At 54.4% G+C, this 22,517-nt stretch overlaps 1 protein-coding gene across 3 annotated transcripts in view; it reads left to right on the top strand.

Moving 5' to 3' along the window:
- RPS6KA1 (ribosomal protein S6 kinase A1) overlaps positions 1-22,204 on the top strand; it is a 39,539-nt gene extending 17,335 nt beyond the window's left edge. For all 3 annotated transcript variants that reach the window (XM_069479614.1, XM_069479615.1, XM_069479613.1), the window contains 18 exons: positions 1,115-1,195; positions 1,358-1,437; positions 2,496-2,602; positions 3,393-3,430; positions 3,777-3,919; positions 4,319-4,389; positions 4,668-4,756; positions 5,743-5,807; positions 6,094-6,196; positions 7,661-7,791; positions 9,088-9,213; positions 9,428-9,517; positions 9,919-10,077; positions 19,030-19,191; positions 19,423-19,499; positions 19,683-19,800; positions 20,726-20,863; positions 21,253-22,204. In XM_069479614.1, the coding sequence (XP_069335715.1) occupies positions 1,115-1,195; positions 1,358-1,437; positions 2,496-2,602; positions 3,393-3,430; positions 3,777-3,919; positions 4,319-4,389; positions 4,668-4,756; positions 5,743-5,807; positions 6,094-6,196; positions 7,661-7,791; positions 9,088-9,213; positions 9,428-9,517; positions 9,919-10,077; positions 19,030-19,191; positions 19,423-19,499; positions 19,683-19,800; positions 20,726-20,863; positions 21,253-21,375 (1,901 nt within the window). In that variant the 3' untranslated portion in view covers positions 21,376-22,204. The remainder of the gene's footprint in view (positions 1-1,114; positions 1,196-1,357; positions 1,438-2,495; positions 2,603-3,392; positions 3,431-3,776; positions 3,920-4,318; positions 4,390-4,667; positions 4,757-5,742; positions 5,808-6,093; positions 6,197-7,660; positions 7,792-9,087; positions 9,214-9,427; positions 9,518-9,918; positions 10,078-19,029; positions 19,192-19,422; positions 19,500-19,682; positions 19,801-20,725; positions 20,864-21,252) is intronic.
- The last annotated feature ends 313 nt before the right edge of the window (positions 22,205-22,517 follow it).

The raw sequence follows: 22,517 nt of genomic DNA on the forward strand, positions 1-22,517 counted from the left end.
AAAAATGGTAGAGGAAGGGTCCCCGGGGAAGGAGGAACTATCTGCCTGGGCAAGAGCGTAGAGGTGGTTTGAAAATAGTTAACTCCGGTGTGGTCGCTGCTGTGTCTAGTGAGGGAAACACAAAACTGAAATGGAGGGTGAGAAGTGCTCTGGAGGGGAAGCCCGGGCGCTGCAGGAGCCCAGAGGCCCTTGCCCAGCTGGGCAGGTTGAGAACCTTCCTGGAGGAGGTGAGTCCTGACTGAGTCAAAGAACCTGCTGATGGTCAGAACTGCCTGGCAACTTTTATTCTTTTTTTTTTTTTTTTTTTTAAAAAGATATGTGAGGGAGCCAGGTGTGGTGGCTCACAGCCAATCCTAGCACTCTGGGAGGCCAAGGCAGGAGGATCTCTTGGGGTCAGGAGTTCAAGACCAGCCTGAACAAGAGTGAGACCCCGTCTCTACCAAAAATAGAAAGAATTAGCCAAGTGCAATGCACGCCTATAGTGCCAGCTACTCAGGAGGCTGAGGCAGGAGGGTTGCTTGAGCCCAGGAGTTTGAGGTTGCTGTGAGCTATGGTGACACCACTGTGCTCTAGTCTGGGTGACAGAGCAAGACCCTGTCTCAAAAAAAAAAAACAAAAAAACAAAACTGTGTAAGGGATGCCCAGTTAGACCATGAATCAGGAGTTTAGGCCCAGGAAATTGGCTTCTCGCGCTCCCAGGCGGCTGTTCTCACCAGCCTCTGGACTAGAATTTGGGAATTTTTGTGCCAGGAGAGGGGCTGGTGAAGGCATGGGGGAGGCGCAGGGGCAAAGTCTGGGGACCTGAGACAACAGGACAGCAGGGCAGCGAGTTGCGCAGACTGGCTGGATTGAATGGCCCTTCATGGGGGAGGCAGGGCGCCAAGGCCCAGGCACTGCCATGAGGGCTGGGGGCAGAGAGCAGGCCGCGGAGCCTGAAACAGACTGGGAGGGAAAGAAGGAATCTGAAAACTGAGTGTCCCCGAGGCCCCGAGTGAGGGAGCCACGGGAGCTCAGGCCTAGAGGAACGAGTGGAAAAGAGAGCCCTCAGCTGGGGCTTGGGAGTGGCTGTGCTGGGTGTCCAGACTCTCGGTGACTTCCCTTCTCCTCTGGCCAGTGCGTGACCGTGTTCGGACCAAGATGGAGAGAGACATCCTGGCTGACGTGAACCACCCGTTTGTGGTGAAGCTGCACTACGGTGAGGTCGAGGCCCCACCCGAGCTCCTGCCCCATCCAGCCTTCGCCCCTGCCCGTGGTCTGCTGCCTTCGCTGTATGCTGTGCCCCCGCCCACCTGCAGGCCACGGGAGCCAGGCCCCGAGGGGCCCTGCTGACCTGCCCTTGCTTTTCCCCTCTCCCCAGCCTTCCAGACCGAGGGCAAGCTCTATCTCATCCTGGACTTCCTGCGTGGTGGAGACCTCTTCACACGGCTCTCAAAAGAGGTGAGCTGAGATACCACTGCCAAGGGGGTCCCAGGATAAAGCTGGGGGTACGATGAGGCCACCTTGCCAGAGAGGGGCCTCGTCCCCTCCCCAGCTCCATCCTAGGGCCCTGTAAAGAACGTGTCCAGTGTAGCCTGGACCTGGCACCACCCTGGCAGAGCCCCTGAGAGTTTGTCCCAAGGTGAGCTGAGGAGGACTAGACCCTGGATCTGATGCCACCCTGGTTCTGGGGAGCTAAGGGCACCCCTCCCCTCTCCACCTCCATTCTTCCAGGGCTGCGCTGGGCCAGGCTGTGAGGACTGGAGGAAAGCCTGAAGCTGCCCAGAAAGTTGGAGACTCTAGCATTCCCGTCCCACGTGTTAACCAAAAGGATTTTGCACCAATAGAGAAGGATTTGAGACAGATATCAAAACTGGGACCATTAATACAATGCAAACTTTAAAGAGAGCCAAACTTCTTTTTTAATTTTTAAAATGTTATTTTAATGTTTGAATAGGTAATACATTTACATGATTCAAAAGAAAAATACTCATCGAGAAGTCTTCCTCCTCCCCCAGCCCCTCCCCCCATAGGTAAACATTTTTATTGGTTTCTTGTTAAACCTTCCCATGTTCCTTTTGCAAACAAACCCAACGTATGTTCTGAATCCCTACCCCCACTTTCTTACGTAAAAAGTGCCATTCTGTACACGCTGTTCGATACCTTGCTTTTGTCAAGATTGGAGGTCTTGGAGATCGTTCCATAGCAGAACATGGAGAAGCTCCTTGTTCTATGGCCATGAAGCCCTTCGTTAAGTGGGGAGACAGTTTATTCCAATCTTCTCCTGGCCCCTTGGGCTGTTTCCCACCTTTTGCTGTTTCTGAACAATGCCACAGTGAGTGACTTGTACGTTAGTGACTTCTTCTTCAAACCCCTTTGTGGCAAGAAGGGTATATGACACTGGGGTGTCCAAGGGTCCTCCCAGGGTAGACCCTCAGGACAAGGACGCTGCTGACTGCCTAGTGCCCGGGCTCCTGGGGAAGAGGCGGTCCCAGCTGAAGCTCCCCTGTCTGTCGCAGGTTATGTTCACGGAGGAGGATGTGAAGTTTTACCTGGCCGAACTGGCTTTGGGCCTGGACCACCTGCACAGCCTGGGCATCATTTACAGAGACCTCAAGCCTGAGAAGTGAGTGGAGCACCCCCCCCCCCCAGACCTTCCCAGGGGAGGCCTCTTCTAGAACAGGGTCACCTGACAGGGTGGGTGTGGCTCTCCCCAGCAGCCCTCTCTCTTGGGCTGTCTGAGGAATGGGTGGGTGGAGCGGGTGGTGGCGGCAGCAGGCTCACTTGGAGGGCTGCCCAGTTGCTACTGCTGCCATTGTCAAGGTCTAGGCACCCTCCTTGCAGTTGTTTACCCACCTTTTTTGCTAATCTAGTATGACATCTGAAGTGCTACCATTCAAGGTCATTCCTTGATACGGCCCTCTCCAGAATTTCCCTTCATATCTAAATTCCCTCAAATGATAACTTGGGAGCAGGGGCTGAGGTACAAAGAGATCTGGCTTTAGAGTTAGGCAGACCTGAGTTCAAATCCTGTCTCCACTTCCTACTAGTTCTATGACTGCCGGGAGTTACTTAACTTCCTTGAGCCTTAGTTTCCCCATTAGTAAAATGGGGCCTTAATGGTACCTACCTCACATAGTGGTTTCAAGGATTAGCAAAAGAGGTGGAGGTTGCAGTGAGCTATGATGACTCCACTGCACTCTAGCCCGGGAGACAGAGTGAGACCCTGTCTCAAAAAAAAAAAACAAACAAACAAACAAAAGGTAGGCAACACACCTGTAGGCACTGCCACGACCCGCAGCACCCACCCATTGATCAGGTAGATCTGGGTGGAGCATCTCCACGGGGCCAGGCCCAACTCTCACAGCCCCATGGTGCCACCGGAACCCACACAGTGTCCCATCTCTCTGTTACAGCATCCTGCTGGACGAGGAGGGCCATATCAAACTCACGGGTGAGTGGTGGGCACTTGCCCCGCGGGCCCCAGGGGAGGGCAGAACAGGCTCCCCATCTGTCTTGGCTGAGTGCCAGGGCTCATTCTTCCCGAGAGGCTGTGCCATTTACTCAGAAGTACTCAGAAACCCCGGCCCCAGCCTTGGAACATCCTGAGTTTGAATCCCAGCTCCCCACTGTGTAACCTTGGGCAAGTCACCCAACCTCTCTGCCCTTAGCTTCCTCCTGAATGTCATGGGGGTGATGCCGTCAGGCTTCTAGGCAGGGGGTTGGGTGTCCAACCCCAAGGGTAGCAGCAAGGAAGGCAGGGGTCCTCAGGATGTGTCCTCTTGCCCTCCTCTCTTCAGACTTTGGCCTGAGCAAGGAGGCCATTGACCATGAGAAGAAGGCCTACTCCTTCTGCGGGACAGTGGAGTACATGGCCCCTGAGGTCGTCAACCGCCAGGGCCACACGCACAGTGCGGACTGGTGGTCCTATGGGGTGTTGATGGTGAGTGCGCAGGCAGGGGTAAAGGATCCAGCCCAAGCCTCTGGCCTCAGTTTCCCTATCTGTACAGTGAGAGGTTGATGTTCTCTAAGACTCTCCCCCTCTCCTCTCTCAGCCAAGCTGGCCTCACCCCACACACAGCTGCAGTTTCCTTCCTTGGAAGGATCCCAGGCCTGACCCTACTTGGGGCACCCCTAACCCGGCTCTGGGCCTCTCCCCAGCCTCAGGCCCCTCGCGTTGCTTTTGGTGGTCTGGGTTGGCAGGGGGAGAGGGGCAGACACAGCTCTTGCTCCAGGTGGACTTTGACGAATAGCAGGACCCTGTGGAGCAGAGTGGCCTGGGAGAGGGGAGGGGAGGCTGGGAGACAAGGACCAGAGTCTGACAGACCCTTGTCCTCCGCAGTTCGAGATGCTGACGGGCTCCCTGCCCTTCCAGGGAAAGGACCGGAAGGAGACCATGACACTGATTCTGAAGTAAGCAGAGCCCTGCCCTGCCCCTCAGGCTCTCCCCCAAGCCCCGGCCCAGTTTGGGGGCCTCAGATTCCCCATCAATGAGACACTCCCCTGGGTTAAACATTGTGCCTTCCAGAGACACCTTTTCATCCACAGAGGCCTGCAGGAAGGATCCCTGCAGTTTTGGGAGACGAGCTAGTGGATGGCTTGTCTGGACTGAGCTAGACCTGGGCAGAGGGGAGGGGAGACGGGGCCTCTGGGGTGGGGCTCAGCCCTCACGAGCCCCGGGGCTGTTTCAGGGCAAAGCTGGGCATGCCCCAGTTTCTGAGCACAGAAGCCCAGAGCCTCCTGCGGGCCCTGTTCAAGCGGAATCCTGCCAACCGGCTCGGTAAGCAGCCCCAGCCCAGGGGAGGGGTGTGGCGGTGGGAGCGGGGTCCAGCTGCAGTCTGGGCCACGGGGCTACATCTGGGGCTGAAAGGGGCCGTTGTCCTTTGTGTGGGCAGACAATGCCGCAGGCCACCCTGCTTTCTGGCTCCATGTGTGGTGTTGCAGAGGGGGGTTGACCTGTGTGTAGGGGGAAGGCAGGAACTGAGTCATCCCCACTCCCTCTGGGGACAAGGACAGAGGCCCCCACGCAGCTTCTCCGCCAAGGCTGCTGGCACAAGAGAAACAGCACAAGCTGAGGAGTCAGAAGGCTCAGGCCCCAGCCACGGCTCTGTGTCAGGTCCCCACTGCCTGGCACGCAGCAGTCCCTCCATAAATATTTGTTGAACAAATGAGAGCCACTTATGCTAAGTGACCCAGGGCAGGTGTTCACCTCTCTGAGCCCCAGGTTCCTCGTCTCAGTGGGAGGTGGTGATGCTGAGCTCGCAGGGCTCTGCTGAAATGAGGCGTGGGAACGTGCCCGGCATGCGGTAGGAGGTCAGTGTGCGCTGGCTTCCTTGGCTTCTGGGTTCACCCGGTCCATGGCCAGATTTGTAAGGTCAAGTCCAGGTCCTTGACAGGGTCGAGTGGTTGAAAAGGGCAGTAGGATAAGAGGAACAGAGATGAGGCCTACACTGGAAATGGGTGGGGGCCTGCTGTAGATCTCGGAACAAGTCCAGCCTCTGTCCTGACTGCGTGGCCTTGGAGAAGTTGCCTAACCTCTCTGGGCCTTTCTTTTTCCACCAGTACATTGGAGCTTGATCATTAAAAGCTCCAGAAAGTGGGAAGTGCTGAGTGGGCAACAGGGCTGGGTGGATTCAGGGCAGGGTGAGCCCATCCTCTCCCCTGCTCCCGCAGCTGGTCCCAGAACACTGTGAGGCCGCTGGGTGGGCAGAGCAGGGTGTGGAGGTTGGACCATCCGGGACAGACCCTTCATTTGGGCTCTTTCAGGCTCCGGCCCCGATGGGGCAGAGGAAATCAAGCGGCACGTCTTCTACTCCACCATTGACTGGAATGTGAGTGTGTCCGTCCATGCCAGGGCTCTGGCCAGGCCTCAGCCATGGTTGTCACCGGAAGGGTGGTGGTGGGAGGGGGGTTCTGCCAAGGGCCTCAGATGCAGGAGTGGAGGTTGACAGTCTGCCCTTGGAGGCCAGGGCTGGCCTCCTGAGGACAGGCAGTTGTGTCCTGTCTGCTGGGCAGTGTGGCCTGTGCTGTTCTAGGCCCAGTACCTGCTCCTGCGTGAGGCTCTCGGTGGGCTGTTGGGGGTGCTGTGGTGACCAGAGTACCCACCCTCTCTTGCAGAAGCTGTACCGTCGTGAGATCAAGCCACCTTTTAAGCCAGCCGTGGCTCAGCCTGACGACACCTTCTACTTTGACACTGAGTTCACGTCCCGCACACCCAGGGGTACGTCGCTTGTCTGGTTTGGCTGTCCTGGGCTGGTACAATGGGGGGCAGGGAGTCAGGGACTCTGGCAGGCCCAGGTGTGTGGGTGGACAGGCTGTGAGTGTCTGGCTCTGGGGGACTCTGACTCTGTCCCTGCCTCAACTCACTCTGCCCGACTCCCACTCTGGGGCTCTGTGGGCCTCTTTGTGTCCGGGCAAGGGAGTGGGGGTGTGTGGGTGGTTACGGCCACAATAGAAAAGTCAGGACCCCTGCCCTGGGCATCTTCCAGCCCACTGGGGAGACCAGACGTGTCAGGCTCACCCTCATGTCAGGGATAAGGAATCTGACCCCGCAACACTGCGTGGTAGAGACAGTCTGGCTGAGCAGAGGGGACAGCGCCCACAGGCCAGGGGCAGGCGTGAGACTCGGCTTTGGCTGTTCTGACTGCTGGGCCTCAGTGTACTTGTCTGGAACGTGGGCATAGACACAAACCCACTCTTCCCTGGGGTTGCTGCAAGAAGACAATGAGGGGGCTTCTGGAAGGGAGCTGGGTAAATCTTAACGTTTTGTCTGGATTTTGGCAGTGGGTGGGGGGCGGAGTGTTGGTTCTGGGCATGTTTTAGCAGAGGGGGTGCTTTTCTCACTGCAGTTTACACACCTTTGATGACAGGGAGCTCAGCACTTCTCCAGGCAGTCTGTCTCGTCTATCTGGCAAATTACGTACCAGGTCCCTACTATGTGCCAGCTGTAGGGGTATCGGTGGTGAACAAGGCAGGCCCAGGGCTCCGCCCTCATGTAGCTCAGGCCATCGCTGGGAGAGATGCACGAAGACAGCGGCTGGGCAGTGTGACAAGTGCAGCTTCACAGGGGACAGGGGCCAGAGGAGCCCACCAGGCAAGGCTTCTCAGAGGAGGGAGTGCATGAGCTGAGCCTTGGCGGGTAGACGAGGAGTGCATTATCCAGTTAGAGGGAACAGCATGTGCAGTGGCTCAGAGACCCCTCTAAGGATCCGGGAAGTCCAGTCTGGCTCAGCTGTTGGGTAGGGAGGGAGGCTGAGGTCACAGGGACCTCAGTTGTCAGACTAAGGAGCCTGGCTCCCTCCTGAGGGCAGAGGGGAGCATTTGAAGGGCGCAGGCAGGGCGGCAGATTAGTGGTTGGAGCCATGCCTCTGGCTGCTGTGCAGAGCTGGACCTGAAGGGACAGACCTCAGGCGGCAGGCTGGGGAGGAGGCAGCCAGGCAGGGGCCAACGTCTTGCCCTGGGTTGGAGGCCAGTGTGGGAGTCTTTATGTTCCTCATGTGTCTGGACTGGGCACGTCTAAACACACGTGAGCAGCGGGGCTAAGGCCTGGGATGGCTGGGCCCTGTGTGTGCTCCCACCGTGGCCAGCCGCTGGGGCAGGCATGGAAGCTCATGGTCCCCTCTGCTGGGCTGCCTTGGGGTCAAGAGCACCTCCTCAGGCTCACACCCCCCTCCTGTCCTCACAGATTCCCCAGGCATCCCCCCTAGCGCTGGTGCCCATCAGCTGTTTCGTGGCTTCAGCTTCGTGGCCACTGGCCTGATGGAGGATGACGGCAAGCCTCGTGCCATGCAGGCGCCACTGCACTCGGTGGTTCAGGTGAGGGAGGTGGGGACTGCTGCTCCGTCGTCATTTTCCACCTGGAAGCCACAAGGGAGGCGGCTGAGAACACAGGCTCTGGAGTCGGACAGGCCTGGGTTCACACCCTGGGACCCACAGGGCCTCTTGGTCCTCACTTTCCCCGTTGGTACCTCACACAGTGGCCCTGAAAACTGGACAACAACATGATTATAAATTTCCCAGCACCGAGCCACGGGCTGAGTAAATGCCAGGGGATGCCCAGGGTGGTGGTGGGGTAGCTGGCAGTTCCCTGGCAGGACTGGGTGGCAGGAGGCTGTGTCTCCTCACGCTTGTCCCCCATTTGTACACTTCCACTGCTCCCTGGACAGTTTAGAGTCGAGAGACTCCAGAGCACGTTGCCTGGGTCCAGAGCTTACAAGTAAGGGACTTTGGGTGAGACGGTTGCCTTCCTGGTGCCTTGGTTTTCTCATTTGTAAATGGAACAAGTGATAGGACCCGCCCCTATGGAGCAGTTGTGAGGACTGCGTGAGTTAACATGTGTGAAGTTAATGTGACTGTGTTCTTTATTATCCAGACTGGGACGTCTTTGTCCAGGACAAATATTAAACCAGCCTGAGGGCTGGGTGTGGTGGCTCACGCCTGTAATCCTAGCTCTGTGGGAGGCCGAGGCAAGAGGATTGCTGGGGCCAGGAGTTCAAGACCAGCCTGAGCAACATAGTGAGACCCTGTCTCTACAAAAAATAAAAAATTAAACCAGACTGGATGTGAGCACAACAGGCACAAGCCAGGACTATCCATGGGACATAGACCCAGCTGAAAGTGCTTAGCATAATGCCTGGCACGCAGCACACACTGAGCATTTGGTATTGTCAATGTCTCAGCACCTTGAGACACCCCATGAGGTGGGCTGTGACACCCTAGAAAGGAGAGGCAACTCGCCCAAAGCCACAGTAAATGGCAGAGATGGGACCCAGCTCAGGGCTCCTTTGTCCCTCTCAGGCCTGCCCAGGCTTCTCAGAACCACAGACCTCCCGATGAGCATGCTGTGACTTTTGCCCACCTCTTCCACCACCCTCTGACCACAGATTGCGGCCCAGGCAGGCTGGGAGCCAGCAAATGTACCCATCGTATAGAGTAGAAAACTGAGGCCCAGAGAGGGGCAGGTTCTCACCTGAGGTCACATGGCTAGCACTCTACCCCAGGCCTCCTGGCTCTTCCCTGGTGCCATCTCCACTGAGCCGAGGCCTGGGGTACTGCCGGTGGCCCCTGGCACTCCAGAGCCAGGGGTCAGGCCCACGTCTTGGTCTCCTGCAGCAACTCCATGGGAAGAACCTGGTTTTTAGCGACGGCTACGTGGTAAAGGAGACAATCGGTGTGGGCTCCTACTCTGTGTGCAAGCGCTGTGTCCACAAGGCCACCAACATGGAGTATGCTGTCAAGGTGGGCCTCCTGACTGCGTCCCGGCCAAGGCTGCTGGGCTGGGGGTGAGGCCAATGTAGCTGTGACCCTTTGGCGGGGAGGGGTTGTGCCCGGGCTCTGTGGACGGGTGAAAAGTGGGCAGCTGCAACCCCTAGGCCCTGCGGTGTGGCTCTGTGACAGGGAGGGACACCAGAGTCTGTCAACCTGACGTTGCCACATGCACTCCTTTCTTCAGGTCATTGACAAGAGCAAGCGGGACCCCTCGGAAGAGATAGAGATTCTCCTGCGGTACGGGCAGCACCCCAACATCATCACTCTGAAAGATGTGAGTGGGGCCCCTGAGACTGGGGTGGGCGCCGGGGCACCCAGCGCTCTCGGATTTGGCTCGGGACTGCCATTCCTTTGACTTCTGATCCTTCTCCCAGTGCTCATGAGCAGAGGAGGAGGACCCCTGGTCCCTCTGGTCTGGCCACACCCCAGGGGCCCTTCACTTGAGACGCGGGCATTCCCTGAGACCCCTTCTGCTCAGCAGAGGCCCAGGGCCAGTGTCCCCCATCCAGGCAGGACAGGAGCCCAGATGGGGCAAGGCCCTGCCAGGGGCACTGAAGCACAGAGCAGAACACATGTCTAGGGCTCCTGTCACTCTTCCCTGGTCCCTGGAGCTGGTGACCAGGGGGCCCGGGCCTGGCACTGGGGAGAGGACCCTGATGGTAAGGTCTTTGGCAGGTGTACGATGACGGCAAACACGTGTACCTGGTGACAGAGCTGATGCGGGGCGGGGAGCTGCTGGACAAGATCCTGCGGCAGAAGTTCTTCTCGGAGCGGGAGGCCAGCTTCGTCCTGCACACCATCAGCAAGACGGTGGAGTATCTGCACTCGCAGGGGGTGAGTCTGGGCTGAGGAGGGCGGGGGGCGGGTGGTGGATGAACTGTGGGCCGGCCCAGGAGTGGCAGCCCCCAACCCACCCATCCAAACACAGGGGACACTGGGTGAGTGGGTGGATGCCAGGAATGGGGGGCGGGAGAGATGAGGCCACACTGTGAAAGGGGACATTTATTCGGTACCTCCTGTATGCCAGTCACCATGCTAAGATTTAATGTAAGGTGAGGTTTCCTCACCTGATCTCAACTGACTTTTACAACAACCCCGGGGCAGGTGCTGTTATTGGCCCCACTTTATAGGTAAGAAGGCTGAAGCTCGGAGACATGAGGCCATTTGCCCAAGGTCACACAGCCAGGGAAGCGTGGAGCCAGAATGGCAGCCTGAGGAATTTGGGTGAGGACGTGCAGGTGGAGAGTAGTTTTTTGCCACACAGTGGCAGGGTCACTGTGTGGCACTTCAGAGAGGTGAACTTGGCCATGGGTTTGATTGCAAAGATAGAGGAAGTGGACACAGGAGGAAATGCTGCTAGAAACACAGAAGTGCTGCAGAAGAGGTGTCGGTCCAAACAGCAGAACTTGGCCTTTACTGTTGCACAAGGCAAGGGAGCAGTAGATGACCCCAGGTCGAGGCTGCAGCGCAGAAAGGAGGGAGAGAAGTTCCTTAGGGCGTATTAAAGCTGGAAACTATAGAGTTAGCATGAGTTCTCTCTGGATGAGGTGACGTTTTGGGGTGCTCTGATCAGTGGGGGGTTACGAATGCAGGCTCTGGGATCCAACTGGCTGAGTCCAGGCCTTGGCTTCTTAACTTACCCGGGTGTGAGGTTGGGAAAGCCACTGCACCCCTCTGAGCCGTTTCCTCATCTGCACATTCATGCTAACAAGAGCTGGTGCATCGCAGGGCAGCTGTGGGTGAAGCAAGGTGGGTGCTTCGCAGGGAAGCACCATGGTCCCGTGCGGGCTTGCGGTAAACGCTGGGCAGATGCGCGGGGGAGGCAGGACCAGCCCAGCACACAGAACCGTGCGGAACAGTGCGACGAACCCCACGTGCTCATCACCCAGATTTAAGGATTGTCAGGGTTTTTACCACACTTGCTGCTTCTTTCTCTCCCTCCCTCTCTTCCCTTCCTTCCTTCCTTTCTTTTTTGTTGTTACTGAAGAATTTTTTTCAACTTTTTATGAGAAAAAAGTTCAAATCTACAGAAAAGTTTAAAGAATAGTACAGCGAAAGTCATTTCTTCTAGATTAACCAAATCTTAGCCCGCCACACCTGCTTTCTCTCTCTCTCTTTCTGTCTCTCTCTAGTCTCTCTCTCTATAACTATAAATATGCAGTATATATTTTTACAGATGCGTCTGAGAGGAAGTTGTAGACATTATGACACTTGATCCATAAATGCCTGTAACTAAAGTATTTTAAAGCATGTCCCAGACCTCACATCATCTTAGTTGTGTATCTGTAACTCTAAAAACAGGCTGGGTATGGTGGCTCACTCCTGTAATCCCAGCACTTTGGGAAGCCGAGGTGAGACAATCACTTGAGGCCAGGAGTTTGAGACCAGTCTGGGCAACATAGTGAGACCCCATCTCTACAAAAAATTTTTACAAATTAGCCAGGCGTGGTGGCACTTACCTGTAGTCCCAGCTACTTGGGAGTCTAAGGCAGGAAGATTGCTTGAGCCCAGGAGTTCAAGGTTATAGTGGGCTATGGTTGTGTCACTGCAGTCTAGCCTGGGCTACAGAGTGAGACCCTGTTTCTAAAAAATTTAAAAATAAAATAAAAAAATAAAAGCAGTGAATATTTTCTTTCATAATAACTAACAAAATTAACCTTCACTTGTTTTCACATCTTACCCAGTCCCTAAATGTCCTTTCTTCTTCTTTTTTTTTTTTTTTTTGAGACAGAGTCTCGCTCTGTTGCCCGGGCCAGAGTGAGTGCCGTGGCGTCAGCCTAGCTCACAGCAACCTCAAACTCCTGGGCTCAAGCAATCCTCCTGCCTCAGCCTCCTGAGTAGCTGGGACTACAGGCATGTGCCACCATGCCTGGCTAATTTTTTCTGTATATATTTTTAGTTGGCCAGATCATTTCTGTCTATTTTTAGTAGAGATGGGGGTCTCACTCTTGCTCAGGTTGGTTTCAAACTCCTGACCTCGAGCGATCCACCCGCCTCGGCCTCCCAGAGTGCTAGGATTACAGGCATGAGCCACCGCGCCCGGCCTTTAATGTCCTTTCAAAAATGTATTTTTTGTAATTGGTTTATTGCCTTGTTTTATTTTTGTTGTTGTTGTTGAGACAAAGTCTCACTCTGTGGCCCTGGGTAGAATGCAGTGGCGTCATTGTAGCTCACTGCAAACTCTAACTCATCTCTAAGTGATCCTTCTGCCTCAGCCTCCCAGGTAGCTGGGACTATAGATGCGTGCTGTAATGCCCGGCTGGGTTTTGGGTTTTTTTTACTTCTTTTTTTTTCCTTTTTCTTTTTGGTAGAGATGGGGTCTCGCTCTTGCTCAGGCTGGTCTTGAACTCCTGAACTCAAGCGATCCTCCTGCCTTGGCCTCCCAGAGTGCTAGGATTACAGGTGTGAGCCACCACGCCCAGCCCATACAGTAGATCTTAAGTGTACAATTCTATGCGTTTTGCTAAATGAGTATACCCACGTTACCTCCATAGTTAGACTTCCTTTTTTATGCCACTGACTTGAAGAGATCAGTTCTGTGGGATGTTCCACCTTCTGGATTTGTCTGTTTCATCCACCTTGTTTCTATATTGCCTATAGTTTCTGTAACCTGCACGTTCTCTAATGTCTATTAGATTCAACTTCAACTTTTTTGGGTGGGATAGGAATAAAATTCAGAAGGCCAAGGTCATCCACTCCATGGGACATGCGGTGCACTTCACTTCGCATCACATTTGTGAGCACACGTCACATTGCCTCCCCATCAGTCATGTCAGGTGGCAACAGTCTGACCTCGTGGTTGTAAAGATCCTCATCTAACAGTCTCGTCCTTTCAGGATCTTTGCCTGAATCAGTTATTTCGGTAGGGTTTGTAAAAGTGGCGATGCCTGATTATGTCTAATTTATTAAGAGGAATTCTTTTATGAAAAAGAACATTGCCTCATAACCAAAGCTTCAGTTTGGTTACCACGTGAGCTTTTAATGGTCATGTTTGAAGTGGCTTTGGTTTTTGAAATGGCCAATGCAAACAGACTAATATTTAACATGTCAGGTCAGAGAGTAAATGTGTTTCCTCTTCCTGTTTTGTTCTTAAGTGAATACTAGTCAAAGAAGGTTTAGAGGACAGCCAGGCCAGTGAGTTACCAGAGGGTCACCTGAAGCTCAGAGCAAGGAAGAACTTTCTAGAGTGGCAAGCTGCCTCCAAAGGTAGTGAGAGCCTTCCACGAGGGGTATTCAAGACAGCCACTTAGTGGGGAAGTTATTGGAGGAAATTTTCTCCATCCCGAAGCCAGAAATCCATGGGTCTCCGAGGTGTCTGTCCCTTTCCGAATGCCAGGGGCAGATGGTGAAGAAACGGGAAGCTCTTCTTGTTGAGGTATTCAGAGGGGATTCTCTGGGTTGATTTGACATCAGTAGCTGTGGTTATAAGCTGGGGATCCCACAGTAGCTGAGGGATAGGAAGGGGATGACCAGGGAGCAGGGGCCACTGGAGCCCCTGATTGTTTTAACGTTGCCTTTTTACTGAAGCATTGTATAAGCACAGAGAAGTGCACAAATCATAACGTACAAGTCAATAACTTTTCAAAAAGTGAATACAGCCATGTAACCAGACCCCAGATCAATAAACAAAGCATTTCCAGTTCCTCAAAAGCCCCCCTCCCCTAAGGTAACCATTCTAAGTCAACTTCTAATAGGTTAGTTTTGCATTTTATATAAACCTTGTCTTTTGTGTCTGGCCACTCAATGGTGTCTTAGAGATGCATCCACGTTGTTGTGTGGCTGCAGTTCATTCATTTTCATATGATTTAATTGTCCCGTCTACTTTTAATAGATGTTGGATTGTTACCAGTTTTTGACTATTCCAAGTAATGCTGCCGTGACATCCTATTAATAGTACTTGTCTTTTGGCGAGCGCATGTACCTTTTAAGGCTGGTTGTCCACCTAACGGGGGATTGCTGGGTCGTAGCGTACGCGTGTTCTTCTTTCGTAGATACTGCCAAGCAGTTTTCCAAAGTGGTTTTACCAATTTATGCTCCTAGCAGAAGTGTGTGAACGTTCTGGTCTCTTTCCATCTCTAACCATGGAGTAGGAGTGGAGTAGTCTTGCATTTAATTTGCATTTCCCTGGTGACAGATAAAGTTAAGCACCTCTTTACGTGTTTATTGCCGTTTGGACAATAAACATATAAAGCCTCTTTCTTTTTTTTTTTTTTTTTTTTTTTTTTTTTTTTGTTGAGACAGAGTCTCACTTTGTTGCCCAGGCTAGAGTGAGTGCCGTGGCGTCAGCCTAGCTCACAGCAACCTCAGACTCCTCGGCTTAAGCGATCCTACTGCCTCAGCCTCCCGAGTAGCTGGGACTACAGGCATGCGCCACTATGCCCGGCTAATTTTTTCTATATAGATTTTTAGTTGTCCATATAATGTCTTTCTATTTTTAGTAGAGACGGGGTCTCGCTCAGGCTGGTCTCGAACTCCTGACCTTGAGCAATCCACCCGCCTCGGCCTCCCAGAGTGCTAGGATTACAGGCGTGAGCCACCGCGCCCGGCCTATAAAGCCTCTTTCATGAAATGCCTGTTCGAGTCTTTGGTCCTTTTTTTTAAATTGGGTTGTGTGCCCTTTCCATCATATTTTGCAGGAGTTCTTTATTTCACGTGTGGAGCCCTCTCGAGTCCCCGGCCTCCCTCTAGGTTATTCCTGTAAGGCTACGGGATCATGGAGAGTCAGCCCCATGCTCTGGCTTTTCTCTTTAACCAGGTGCTTCCTACAGAACAACTCCACCTCTTTTTTGGCTGGTCCCAGGCGCCCAAGTGCACATCCTCTGCTGCTGCTGCTGCTAGTGGCAGCTAACACTACGTGCCACTGTGCACAGGCAGGCAGGGGTCCATGCACTTTGTGTATTACCTCATTTAATTGTGCCAGCTAACCCGTGAAGACGGTGTTGTCACTGTCTCCATTCTATACGTGAAGTTATCGAGGCTCTGGGTGCTTCAGTAACTGGCCCAAAGTCTCATAGCTGATCTAGCTCCAGAGTCTGTGCTCTCAACTGGTGCGTGTGGTCAGGTGCTGCTTGGGACAACATCTGTCCTCTAATTTTCCTGTCCTGTAGTTTTTAAGTGCTTCTTCACAGGCACTCACTGTATCTTCACATCCTGCATGATGGTGGGTTCAGCCCCTGGCAGCTCAGCGGATACCGTGACAACAGCTGCCATTTCCCAAGCCCTGGGCTAAGTAGGCTCCTCCCTTCATTCCCGGGGATGGAACACCATTATCAGCCCCATTTTACAGATGAGAAAACTGAGGGCTAGAGAGGTTCAATGACATGCCCAAGACCACACAGCTCTGGATGGGTGGTAAAGCCATGACGCACTCTTTCCTGCCTGACTCCTTCCTGCAACCAAGATCACAGCTCTACTCAAGGTCATGGCCTATGATTCAGTGGCTACTTTTGGCCTGCACACATATTTTGTTTGGCCTGCCAGAGTGGGGTGTTTTTTGGCTTGGGGTTTGGTTTGGTAAGGTTTGGTAATTTGGCTGCTTTTGAAAAAACTGGGTCCAAGTTGCTACATAATGACTGTCTGTGGGAGCCAAGTAGCAGCTGCCCCTTTGGGCTGGTTGGCACGGTTCCCGCTCCACCTGGCTTCCCTTGTGACTTGCCCAGCCTGTTGTGACTTCAGTGCAGTAAGATGTGAGAATGTACCCACTTTGGCCGGGCACAGTGGCTCACGCCTATAATCCTAGCACTCTGGGAGGCCAGGGTGGGAGGATCACTTGAGGTCAGGAGTTCAAGACCAGCCTTAGCGAGAGTGAGACCCTGTCTCTACCAAAAACAGAAAAAATTAGCCAGGCGTGGTGGCACATGCCTGTAGTCCCAGCTTCTCAGGAGGCTGAGGCAGGAGGATCCCTTGAGCCCAGGAGTTTGAGGTTGCTGTGAGCTAGGTTGACACCATGGTACTCTAGCCTGGGCAACAGAGCAAGACTCTGCCTCAAAAAAAAAAGAAAGAAAGAAAGAGAAAATGTACCCACCTCCCCCACATACACACCTGAGGGTCAGGTGGCAGAATCACCTGTGGGGCTTTGTGCTTTCCCCGCCCTACTGTTCTGCTATGGGAGTGGTGAGACACAGGAGTATGTTGTTTCTCTGTGTTGTGTTAGAGCAGGATAAAGATCAAAAATTTCCGTATCTCTGTTTCCCAAAAGTGTCATTTGTGCCACACTAAACTAGAAAGACCATGGAATTAAGGTCAGAACTAGATTGAAGTCTTGCCTCTGCCTCTAATTTACACGAGCAAGTCAGTTGACTTCTCAGAGCCTCAGTTTCCCCCTATGTAAAATGGAACCAACAGTCCCTGCCTACCCACTTACCGAGGTTCAGCAGGTAGCACCAGTGAGCTCAGGACTGGGAAAGTACTTTGTAAGCTGGGAATTCACTTGTGCAGGGTAGTTGGTGTCCTCAGCCAAGCTGAGCATCCGTGACCTTGAGGAAGCTTGGCTGGGCCCTCGGTGGGCTTGTGCTTGTGCTTGTGCTCTGGGCTGTGTGATTGTGTTTGAAGGAGAGAGCCCAAGGGACTTCTCCAAGGCTTGGATAGAATTTGAGGTGTGCCGCTGGGGCCACCCTGCCCGCACTGTTCCCTCTGTGGAGGAGGACCGCACTGGGCCGTGTCTACCCTCTAATCTGCCCACTCCACGGGTACCTGCTGGAGGGCTCAGGGCTTGACTGGGACTAAGAAAGGGCCATCTTGATAAAGCCAATGAAATACTCAACTAATCTAACCTGCAAGGTGTCTGCGTGTTTCAGAGGTGTGATTTGTTCATTCCTTGCACGAGGTTCCCTTAGCACTTGCTCTGTGCTCGGCCCTGCGCTGGATGTTGGAGGTGAACAGGCATCCCACGGACAGATGTGATCATGGTCATTAGCAAAGGAGCCCCCAGCAGCCTGGGCTTAGGACTCCTGAGGGGATGCAGTGGATGACGAGGCTAGAACAGATAGCTAAGGGACTTTGGGCTTTATCTTGCAGACAGTAGGGAGCCATTGAAGGCTTTTGCCAGTGCCCAGGGAGGTTCCATAGTTCATGGGAAGAAAAGCAGGAAAGTGAGAACATAAGTTGAGTTGCCGCAGTAGTAAGTGTCATTCATCCATTCATTCAACAAGTATTACTGAACACCTGCTATGTACTAGGAGCCGCTCTAGGTGCTGGGGTACTGCAGTGAGCAAAACGCTCACGGAGCTTACATTCCAGCGGGCAGATTCAGAAAACAAACATGTCAAATGGTTGTAAATGCTGTAAATAAAAACAAAGCAGTGTAAGGAGACTAAAGAGGACTGGGGGGTGGTTAAGATTTCATATGGGATGGTCAGAAAGGCCTCACTGATATGGTGACATTTGAACTGAGACTGGAAAGAAGATAGAGAATGAGCCAGGCATGGAGTTGCCACTAGGTAAGATTATGCGATGAGTAGATTTTAGGGGAGAAAGTAGTTCAGTTTGGCACAGGTTAAGTTAGAGCCACCTTGTAGGCATCTACACAGAGATATCAAGTTGGCAGTAACAGCAGCAATAAGACCCCCATTTCAGCCCCTTCCCCTTCTTTTGGATTCTGGTTCCATCTGTCCTTCTCTCTGTTCCCTGTCTTTGAGGGAAGAGTATTCCAGAAAGTGAGAACCACATTTGCAAAGGTTCTGAGGCAGGAGTGTACTTGGCTTTTGTTGAAGTAAGAGCAAAGAGGCTGGTATGAGGCCGGGCATGGTGCCTCACACCTGTAATCTCCACACTTTGGGAGGCCAAGGCAGGAGGATAGCTTGAGGCCAGGAGTTTGAGACCCACCTGGGCAACATAGTAAGACCCCATCTCTAAAAAAATTTTTTTAAACTAGCCAGGCATGATGGCAAGCATCTGTAGTCCCAGCTACTCAGGAGGCTGAGGCAGGAGGATCCTTTGAGTCCAAGAGTTTGAGGTTGCTGTGAGCCATGATAGTGACACTGCACTCACTGGACAACAGAGTGAGATCCTGTCTCTTAAAAAAAAAAAGAGAAGAAGCTGGTGTGGCTGAAACATTCAGCAAGGGAGAGAGCACTGGAAGACCAGAGAGTGGAAGAGGTGTGGGCGCTGTGTAGTGGAGAGATCAGTGGGTTCGTGTAGGTCACTGTAAGGACTTTTCCTCTCAAGAGCCGAGGCCTTGGAGGGTTTCCAGCCAGGACGATGCGATATCTGACTCATGTGTAGCAGGCTGCCTCTGGCTCCCGTGGCAGGAGGCAGGGGTGGAACAGGGAGACCAGTCAAGAGTTGGTTGCACTAAGCCAGGGCTGTGGGGCTGTGGGTGGGGAGGTGAGAGTGGCTGGGATCAGGGTGCTGCGGTAGAGGGGCTGACAGATGGTTGGGGTCTGGATATGTTGTAACGGCGGAGCCAGCAGAGCTTACTGATTGAGGAATGTGAGGAAAAAAGAGCAACTGAGAATGGCTCTCAAGATTTTGACCTAAGCAACAGGAGAGATGGAGCTGCCACTGGGTAAGATTATGTGATGAGTAGAGTTTAAGGGAGAAGGTAGGAGTTCAGTGTGGGACAGGGTAAGTTAGAGCCACCCTGTAGGCATTTACACAGAGATTTCAAGTAGGCAGTAGCGGCAGCAATAAGACCCCCATGTCAGCCCCTTCCCTTTCTTCTGAATTCTGGTTCTGTCTGTCCCTCTCTCTGCGCCCTGTCTTTGTAACCTTCTCCTCCCCAGCAGTTGGCCTGGGCCACTGGCAGCCTCCCCACACCGAGGACTGACCCCAGCCCTCCGCCCCTAGGTTGTGCACAGGGACCTCAAGCCCAGCAACATCCTGTACGTGGACGAGTCCGGGAACCCCGAGTGCCTGCGCATCTGTGACTTTGGCTTTGCCAAACAGCTGCGGGCTGAGAACGGGCTCCTCATGACACCTTGCTACACAGCCAACTTCGTGGCACCTGAGGTGAGTGGCCCAGCCTCCTCGGGTGCAAGAGTGAGGGGGAACTGGAGGCCCGGGCCCCTCCCAGAGGCCCCACACTGGCCAGGGCTCTAGTCTCTGACCTTGGCCCAGGTGCCAAGGGAACATCCAGCCTGTGTCTGGAACCCTTCTCCTACCCTTCTGGGGAGTAGCAGGCAAGCATATGAGGCTACTTCTGTCCCCAAAGCTGACCACCCTTTCCTGGCTTGCTGGCAGGTGCTGAAGCGCCAGGGCTACGATGAAGGCTGTGACATCTGGAGCCTGGGCATTCTGCTCTACACCATGCTGGCGGGGTGAGTGCCCCTGGCCTGGACCCCTCCCCACGGCGCCAGCCCTGCCTGGGGGTGGGGCTCTGAAGCGGGAGACATGGGCCTGCTTTTGGGAGCTCAACTCAGGGGGACACAGTCTCCCACCCCACCCCTGGCCCTAGGATGGAGGCAAAAGTCTGTACCCAGACTGTGTGGGCTTTTCTGCAGATACACTCCATTTGCCAACGGGCCCAGTGATACACCAGAGGAGATCCTGACCCGGATCGGCAGTGGGAAGTTTACGCTCAGCGGGGGAAATTGGAACACGGTTTCAGAGACAGCCAAGGTGGGTCCGTGAGGCCTGCATGGGGCTCATTTGGAGGAAGGCGGCAGGGTCCCATCTCAGGGCTTTTCAGCAGTTCGCGAACAGGTTTCCTGCAGCTTCGTTTCTCTGAGTGGCATGTTCTATTGCCGTATTTTTCCCAGTGGTAGATGCCCACGCAGACCCCCCCAACCTTGTTGGGCTACTTGGTGACCATTGACTGGCCCTTCCCATGTTCTGGGTCCTGTGGGGGGCAGAGGGCTGCATGATCCAGTCCCTGCCCTGTGGACACTTAGTGTGGTGGGACAGACCGGCCTGCATGCAAGGAACCGGTGCCAGGCAGCAGAGAGGCCAGTCCCCTTGGCCAGGGCCACGGGCAGTGGAGGCACAGAGCAGAGCGAGTGGCGCAGCCCAGCAGCATCTTCTCGAAGGAGGTGGACGTGAGCTTTCAGTATTCGCAAAGTTCCTGGGAGCAACCAGAGCCTGGGACTTCCCACTGGGAACCTCTGTGCCAGGCACCGGGTTGAGCCCTTATGAACAGTGCCACCTCACACCAGCCCACGAGGCAGGCATTGTTATTCCTTCTCTTAGAGGGGAAACTGAGGGTCAGAGAGTTGAAGTAACTCGTCCAGGGCACTGACTTGATGAGTAGAAAAGTCAGGTTTTAGACCTGAGTCTCCCTGACCGCAAACCTTAGGCTCTTCCCACCTTCCCACCTGACTCTGAAGGTGAAGGAGGAAGGGAGGGGCGTCCAGGAAGAAGGGCGAGAGCAGCAAAGGCCCAAAGAAAGGAATGTCTGGGCTGTGTGCGGGAGCCCTGGTGCAGTGTGGACAGTGGGTCACAGGGACTTTTGCAGGGAGATGGTGGCCTTCCTGTCCCCAACAGCAGGACACAGCTATCTGCTCCCCTGCTGCCCCTCCTACCACCCCCTTGCCTACTGTGGCCCCAGGATCTGGTGTCCAAGATGTTGCACGTGGACCCCCACCAGCGCCTCACAGCTAAGCAGGTCCTGCAGCACCCGTGGATCACCCAGAAAGACAAGCTTCCCCAGAGCCAGCTGTCCCACCAGGACCTGCAGCTTGTGAAGGTATGGCCACCCCGGGCTGCTGGGCATCCGCAGGGGCCAGGCCAGGATGGCCTGAGCACAGACTTGAGGTGGCAGGGCCAGGAGATGCCATGTCTGTACCAGGCACCTTGAGGTGGGACAGCCCTGTCCTCGGGGAGCCCAGGCTAAGATGCCACAGTGTCACGGTGCACTCCTGGGCCCCCAGTCCTCTGGAGGACACAGCTGCTGACCTCAGGCCTCCAGTCTGAAGGGGCAGGCAGGACCAGTGACCACAAAGGTCCCCCGAGGCTAGATTAACGGTGGTTGGGTGGGCTGTGAGACATGGGGAGGGGCTGACCTGGCCCTGGGACACACATCCCCTCCCGCCCACACCTCCCCCCATGGTGAACTGACCTCCCCCATCTCTCTAGGGAGCTATGGCAGCCACATACTCCGCCCTCAACAGCTCCAAGCCCACCCCCCAGCTGAAGCCCATCGAGTCATCTATCCTGGCCCAGCGGCGAGTGAGGAAGCTGCCGTCTACCACCCTGTGAGGGGCCAGGGCTGTCAGGCCGCAGGGCAGTGCTAGCTTGATGGACACGGCATCCTTCCGAGAGGGAGCAGGCCCGAGCCACAGGGCCAGAGGGAGCTGGAACCCCCAGGGGCCCGGGAAGCAGCCAGCCCCGATCACCCCCAGTGAGGGTGTGAGAAGTGCCTTCTTCTTCCCCAGGACGGACTCTTCTCGGCTCCGGCTCTGCTGGCTGAAAGCGATTCACTGTACAGACTCTTTTTTTTTAAAGGAAAAAATGATATCAGCCACCATGGATTTTTACAAGATCCATTTGCCTCTGTGGGAGCAGAAATAGCCAGTGCGGCCCCAGGAGGGGGCATCGAGTCATGCTAGGGCTCTCTGTGGCTGAGACTCCTTAGAGCAGCTTTGGTATCCTCCACGTGGACCCCCACGATGGGCCATTGTAGCCATCTGCACACACCTCCAGGGCCACCCAGCGTCACCTTTCAGAGCCTCTGGCTGTTCGCAGAACTCACTCTATCCCCAGCCGGCTCCTTTTCCGTTCTGTTCTGCTGGGGGCTCTAGAACCACTTTGCTACAGGGGAGGACCCACGCCCTGCCGGCTCCCAGCCCTAGGCACCAGCATCCACGTCGGCCGCCACTGGGTCCCCTGCAGTCAGGTCGGGCAGCCCCAGGGAGAGGATGTGGAAAGCACTTTTTGGCCGACTTCTGTTGGGGTCTGCCACGGGACAGAGTTCACAGGAGGCCGCTGGGGCGGGCCAGGAGGGGCAGGGGCTTTTTTCATTTCTTCCTCAGCTGGTAACTCAGGGTTCATCTGTCCATGGCCTTTCTAATAAACTTACAATTGAGTTAAGCACGCTCTTCATCCTGAATTTGCCCTCTCTCTGCTGTCGGGTGTCCAAGACTTTGGCAGTGACAAGAAATGGGCCAGGGCCAATTAGCCCAGCTGCTTGGAACCCGGGTCATTTGGGGAGTGTGTGGGAATCCCCCGGCCCTGCCCACATGTTCCTGCCAGGGGATTCCATCATGTATTGGTAACAGTAACAGCGTCATTAACCACTGGTAACTGAGTGCCAGGCACTGTGCCTAGGCCTTACATGTGTGTTCTCATTTAATCTTAACACCCCTGTGAGGTCAATGCCATTATGTTATTATCCCCATTTT

This window comes from Eulemur rufifrons, chromosome 8 (assembly GCF_041146395.1).
Source record: "Eulemur rufifrons isolate Redbay chromosome 8, OSU_ERuf_1, whole genome shotgun sequence".
In the NCBI taxonomy this organism is placed as follows: Eukaryota; Metazoa; Chordata; class Mammalia; order Primates; family Lemuridae; genus Eulemur; species Eulemur rufifrons.